Below are 5,537 nucleotides of genomic sequence, written 5' to 3'. Positions count from 1 at the left end.
TTGTTGTGTTGTGCATCACTTTGTCTCTTTGCTTTATCAATAAAACTGGATTCTCATCCTCAGTCCAGGTTGACGGTAAACTGGGTTCAGTTTGGACAGAACCGGTCGGTTCCAGCGGTTTCCAGTTCGGACCTGAGCCTCAGCGGTTCTGCTGGAACAAAACGAGGATCTTAGAACCTCGGCTGGTGGRAATCTGGATTTTCCTGCTTKGACTCATAAAAGGTCCAATAAACCAAAGAGGGACCAAACTAATGGAGGTCGTTGTCCAGTGGATGGAAACAGGAAGTGGATCCATCCAGGATGAATCAAAAGGATTTTTGTTCATTTAATCTGAAGCTGCAGTTCATGCAAACAGAAAAACATCTGGAGAATAAAATCACAGAAAAACTCCCAACATGAAACAGTTAATCATATTAATGATCGTTTGCTAAAATAACTAATTTAGAAATCGATTAATCGTCAGACTCAGAAAAAGGTCATTTGCTCAAACATTTAGAGTTTAAGACAAAACTAAAAATAATTAAACATTTTACATTTAAGATCAAATCTGTTCTACCCAGAAATCCTCTGGTTGCATTTTTAGCTTCACCAGGTAAAAAATCTGTAAAAAACAAAACTTTTTTATCCAGTTATTTATCTACTAAAGCAGGAAACCCTGACCCGATCAGAGTCCAGATGATCTGCTGACATTTCTAACATGCTAATGTTCAGCTGCAGATCCATCCTTTGCTATTAATGATCAAACTAAATTAATGCTGTTACTGATAAATGTTGACTTTCTTCTCCAAACTGAATTATTTACTTATTAGGATCTTTTAATGTACTTATAATTTATAAAAAGTCTTTTAAATCTGATTAATCACCAGAATAATTGATAATTAAGATAATTGTTACTTGCATCAGATAGAAATAAACTTCATCGTTATAATTTCAGGTGTTGGTAAAATGAAGGAAACTTCTCAGTTTCTCCTGATTCATCCAGACTTTGAGTATTTCAGCCCAGAAACAAACAAACCAACAGGCTCAGAGCTGCAGACGCTTCCTGTCCTGCAGGACAGACAGCATGCTCCATGCACGCCTCCTCACACCGGCCCACCACCCGGATCCAGGTCCAGATCCAGGTCCGGCACGCTGGACCAGAACCAAACCCACTGAGACCGGACCGTACGTCACGGACGACACAACGGATCATTGATTTAACTCCAGTTCAGTGAAGCAGAGAGTCGCTTCCTGGTCAGCATGAACTGTTTAAATACCTCGAAATGATCCCAGTGGATCCAAAAAGATCCCTTAAGCATCTGACCGGACCCAGAGACGTGTCGGACCATGCACACCGTGCCGCCGCCGCCGCTCACCTCTGACCGTGGGTTGCCATGTCGATGGCTCGCCGCACCGGGACGGGCGACCCCCCCTCTGTGACGGTCAGAACCTCCATGGACTTCCTCTCTGGTCGCCGCTTGCCGTGGCGGCTCAGCATGGGCGAGTCCACGCGCTTCCTGGGAGGATCTGCTGAGACGGGGCGAGAAGATCAACAGTTCAGGACCCAAAGGTTAAAGGTCACCCATTACGGGTTAGGAAAGGTCTATAGGAGATACAAGCATGTTCATTACATACAGACATGAAATTATTATTAGGGAGATTTGAGTCTGATCAGTTCTGCCCGTCCTGAACTGTTTTACGGGTCTGTCACTTTAAATCCAAATTAGCTCCTGCAGGCCACGCCCCCCAACTCAACGTTTATAATTCTCAATTATACAACAGTACATCTTTGAAAAGCAGCAAAAATAATCCTATTAAGAAACTTTTCATCCAGATATTTATCTACTAAAGCACAACCAACCAGAATAGATGAGTCAACAACAAAACTCTTGTCTTTTCTAGCAGCCATTGTACCAGCTGACCAAACATGCTGGAGTTCCTCTTGGGTTGCTAGGTAGCGGGCTGGGCTCCGCTGGGTTGCTAGGTAGCGGGCTGGGCTCTGCTGGGTTGCTAGGTAACGGGCTGGGCTCCGCTGGGTTGCTAGGTAGCGGGCTGGGCTCCGCTGGGTTGCTAGGTAGCGGGCTGGGCTCCGCTGGGTTGCTAGGTAACGGGCTGGGCTCCGCTGGGTTGCTAGGTAGCGGGCTGGGCTCCGCTGGGTTGCTAGGTAACGGGCTGGGCTCCGCTGGGTTGCTAGGTAACGGGCTGGGCTCCGTTTGGTTGCTAGTTGCTAGGTAAGGACGCAGTGCCCACAGGATGTGATGTTACATGCAGGAGGTTTTTGAAACGGCTCATTTTCCAGACACCAGAAAACATGAATTTATTGCCAGGAAGCAGCTGAGTATTTTTTTAAGTGCTTGGTTTGTTTTTAGAAGCAGTAGAAACACAAATGGAAGAACAAAAACTTGCAAAACGTGACTTTTGCATAATAGGTTCCCTTAAAGTGAATCTGCATCAAGTATGAAGTAAATTATGGTGGAAAAAACATTTAATTTGTTTCCTGTTWYYTCCAGATTTTAATATTCTCCACAATTTTAACCAAAAACTGAAACATTTCCTTTTACTCTGGTTGCCTGAACCCAGATGTCGGCTCAGGGAGCAGCAGGGACGTACCGATCTCGCTGCGCGGCGGCAGGTTCTGGTCCTCGTGGCTCGGGTATCTCTCCTTCCGGTCCAGCAGCAGGAAGTAGATCATCTTCTCCTGGTTGTCTCTGAGGAGAGAAGACGGATCTGAGCGGCTGGCGGAGCAGAGCCGCTGCGTCGCGGCCTGACGGTTCGTCCTCTCACTCACTCCTCAGACAGCAGGTCTTTGGCCAGCTTGTCCTTGTCCCTGAAGCAGCCCAGGGAGTGCATGCTCTCCAGGACGTCCGGGTCGATCTCCTCCGGCGCGCCCAGCATCCTGATGGACACCTTCCTGGGAACCGGCTGCTCCGGCTCCGGCTCGTTTTTCCCAGCTCTGCAACACAAACGGAGGAGCTGCTGAGGAGCAGCAGAGGATTGTGGGAACCGAACGGTGGAGCTAAATGTGAATATGAAGCTTTAAACTCTTCAGTCAACCAGGACAAAGGTCAGCAGGATCCCAGATTATCATTTCTATATGTTACCACTGCTGGGCCACGCTAGCTAGTAACGCTAACACCAAAGCACTAATAAACAGTAGCTCTGCAAATGCTAAATGCTACATCAACACAGTATTTACTGGAAGCTAATGCTAAAGCGCTAACTTTAATTCAAGGTATATCACTAATTTAAATTTAACATAATAATTTACATGTTCCATAATATCCTCAGATGTTGTATTTATGTTCATTTTTTCTACTGTTTGTGTTTTTTTGTTTCTTGCTTGGAATAAAATTATTGGAGGAAAAACAAACAGAAAGAAACGGATCTGCTGAGTAAACAGTTTTTATTTCCTTTCACCTGATAAACTGTTGATCAGGACTGAATTTTAAACGCAGTGAAAATGTTGAAACATCCAAAGTGTTGAATGTTTTTTACAGCAGATGTTTGGTGGCAGCCATTTTGGAGTCACGTCTCAGCAGCAGCAGCATCAGAAACTGTGCAGACGGTTCATGTTTTCCTCTCATCAGCAACATTTTCTGCTTTTCTGAGCCAGAAACAGTGAATCCATTAGAGATCAGAGGAGCAGCAGGAGCTGCTCTCCTTCCTGACTAATGGACGCACTTTTTCAAAAAAAAAAAAACTAGCTTTGATGACATCATCATCATCTGCTCCCTTTTCCCTCTTCAGCTCTCATAATGAGAAACACTCACAGGTGAAGCCAGCAGGTTTGTACTTACAGGTACCACGTGTGCTTCTGGATCTGCTCTAGCTGCAGGAGGAACCAGGAAACAGAGGAGAAGATTTCAGAATATCTGCCTGTTTTCTGACGCCGGCTCTTCGGGCGGCAGCTCACCGTCAGGCGCTTGGCGGCGTCCACCTCGATCATCCCCCGCAGGAGGTTCTGGCAGTCCGGAGGGATGAAGTGCGGCATGTGGAAAACTCCCAGCTTCACCTTCTCCAGGAGGTTCCTCAGGTTGTCGTCGTCGAACGGCAGCGCGCCCTGAGAGGAAGACACCATGATRATGATGATGGTGAGAAATCAAATATCTGAATYTTCACCAGCATGAACACAAAGCTGCAGACTGTAGGATCAGGAAAAGTTATCAGCTCCATTTGACCAGGTTCACTGAACAGATGCACCAAAATGTGCTGGAGTAAAACCATCAGGTCTGATCTGAACATGTCTGATGACGTACGGCACAGTGTCCACTTTAAAAGATTTTAAATTGTATGTTTGTTTAAAGGCAGTGACATTTTCTCTATACTCTCATTTCATCTAGAAATATTTTAAAACTCCAACATGAGCTGGAAAACCAGGTTTGAGCAGTTTTTTTTTTTTAATTGGGCCGCACAAAATCCCTCTGAGGGCCACAAATGGCCCCTGACCCACATGTTGGACCCCCGATCTGAACCATCCCAGTAGAGCGGTTTCCTCCAGGACTATTCTGGCTTTATCTCCCATCAGCATGATGCTGCCACCGCCGTGCTGTGGTCTCATCTCTCAGAACCGAACCGGCTGAAGAACTCGCATCACTTTGAAACATTTTCTGTCTCCGTCAGCGGACCTGTTTCTGGTTGCCAGAACCAGTGGGTCCATCAGACAGGAAGTGGGCCCGTCGGCGTTGATGAAGACGTCCAAGGCGAGGAGGGCGGCTTCATCACCAGATGGCCGTCGACACGGCAACGAGTTGTCACAACAACGCGGGCCGGGACATTAATCTTCCCGCCTTAATCAAGACGCCGCCACGCTTCGCTTCACACGGCGAACAAACAGCAATCAACTCGTCGCCGTGGCGACTCACTCATCACTGTCGCGTTTCGCCAGAGGTTGGAAGATGTTTGGGAAGCTCCTCTTCCTCCTCTTCCTCACCATCTGGATGGAAAGTGAAGCTCACAGTTTTCTGTTTTTTTCTGCAGCAGCGTCGATTTGATCCGTTAAACCGAAAAAAATAAAAAACCGTAATTTAAATCCTTAAATCTTCTGTTTTCATCGGTTTTAACCTCAGGAATAAAAGCAGCTCAGAGGGAAAACAGAGAGAAATCTGATGAAGATGCTGCAGGAAGAAGAAGTAACCGTAGTTACTTTGGTAAAATCCTGGTTATTTTAAAAATCCTAATTATATTAATATGAACATAAAGCAGATTCTGGTTTTGACTCTTTTTGATAAAAACGTTTCTCTGTTCAGTCGTTTCCTCCCAGATGAAGCTTTGAAAGGATCTGATGACGTTAATGTTACTTTTCACAGAAAGTTTTCCTGGTTCAGTGTTTCTCATTTCTGAGTCGTTTATTTTTACTGCATTATGTTTTTATTTTTATTTTGCTTCTCGTCATCCAGAAATATTTGTTCACCTTGTTGGAATAATTTATAAGAAATCAAAAATGTTATAAATTTTGACAGGAAATAAAATGTTTATGATTTTGATTCAGTTTTTCTCACGTAGAGGAGCTGCTGCAGTTGCTGCAGCTGCTGCAGGTGCTGCTGCTTCAGCTGCTGCAG

The 5,537-nt window shown here is 45.3% G+C and overlaps 1 protein-coding gene and 1 long non-coding RNA gene across 8 annotated transcripts in view; one reads left to right on the top strand and one right to left on the bottom strand.

The window, feature by feature from the left end:
- Positions 1-5,537, bottom strand: part of LOC103462996 (serine/threonine-protein kinase BRSK2-like) — a 107,783-nt gene that overhangs the window by 20,937 nt on the left and 81,309 nt on the right. For 5 of the 7 annotated variants that reach the window (XM_008406089.2, XM_008406090.2, XM_008406092.2 and 2 more), the window contains exons 8-12: positions 3,893-4,039; positions 3,777-3,808; positions 2,768-2,932; positions 2,590-2,687; positions 1,356-1,509 (exon numbers count right to left, since the gene is read on the bottom strand). In XM_008406089.2, coding sequence (XP_008404311.1) covers positions 1,356-1,509; positions 2,590-2,687; positions 2,768-2,932; positions 3,777-3,808; positions 3,893-4,039 — 596 coding nt within the window. The remainder of the gene's footprint in view (positions 1-1,355; positions 1,510-2,589; positions 2,688-2,767; positions 2,933-3,776; positions 3,809-3,892; positions 4,040-5,537) is intronic. The other 2 variants (XM_008406091.2, XM_008406096.2) reach the window with 1 other exon arrangement.
- The window catches only part of LOC108166188 (uncharacterized), a 5,498-nt gene continuing 3,957 nt past the window's right edge, over positions 3,997-5,537 (top strand). The window contains exon 1 of the long non-coding RNA XR_001776463.1: positions 3,997-4,070. This is a non-coding gene — a long non-coding RNA (uncharacterized LOC108166188). The remainder of the gene's footprint in view (positions 4,071-5,537) is intronic.

Source organism: Poecilia reticulata, linkage group LG3, assembly GCF_000633615.1.
Source record: "Poecilia reticulata strain Guanapo linkage group LG3, Guppy_female_1.0+MT, whole genome shotgun sequence".
Taxonomy (NCBI): Eukaryota; Metazoa; Chordata; class Actinopteri; order Cyprinodontiformes; family Poeciliidae; genus Poecilia; species Poecilia reticulata.
This window is presented reverse-complemented; position numbering and strand designations above follow the sequence as displayed.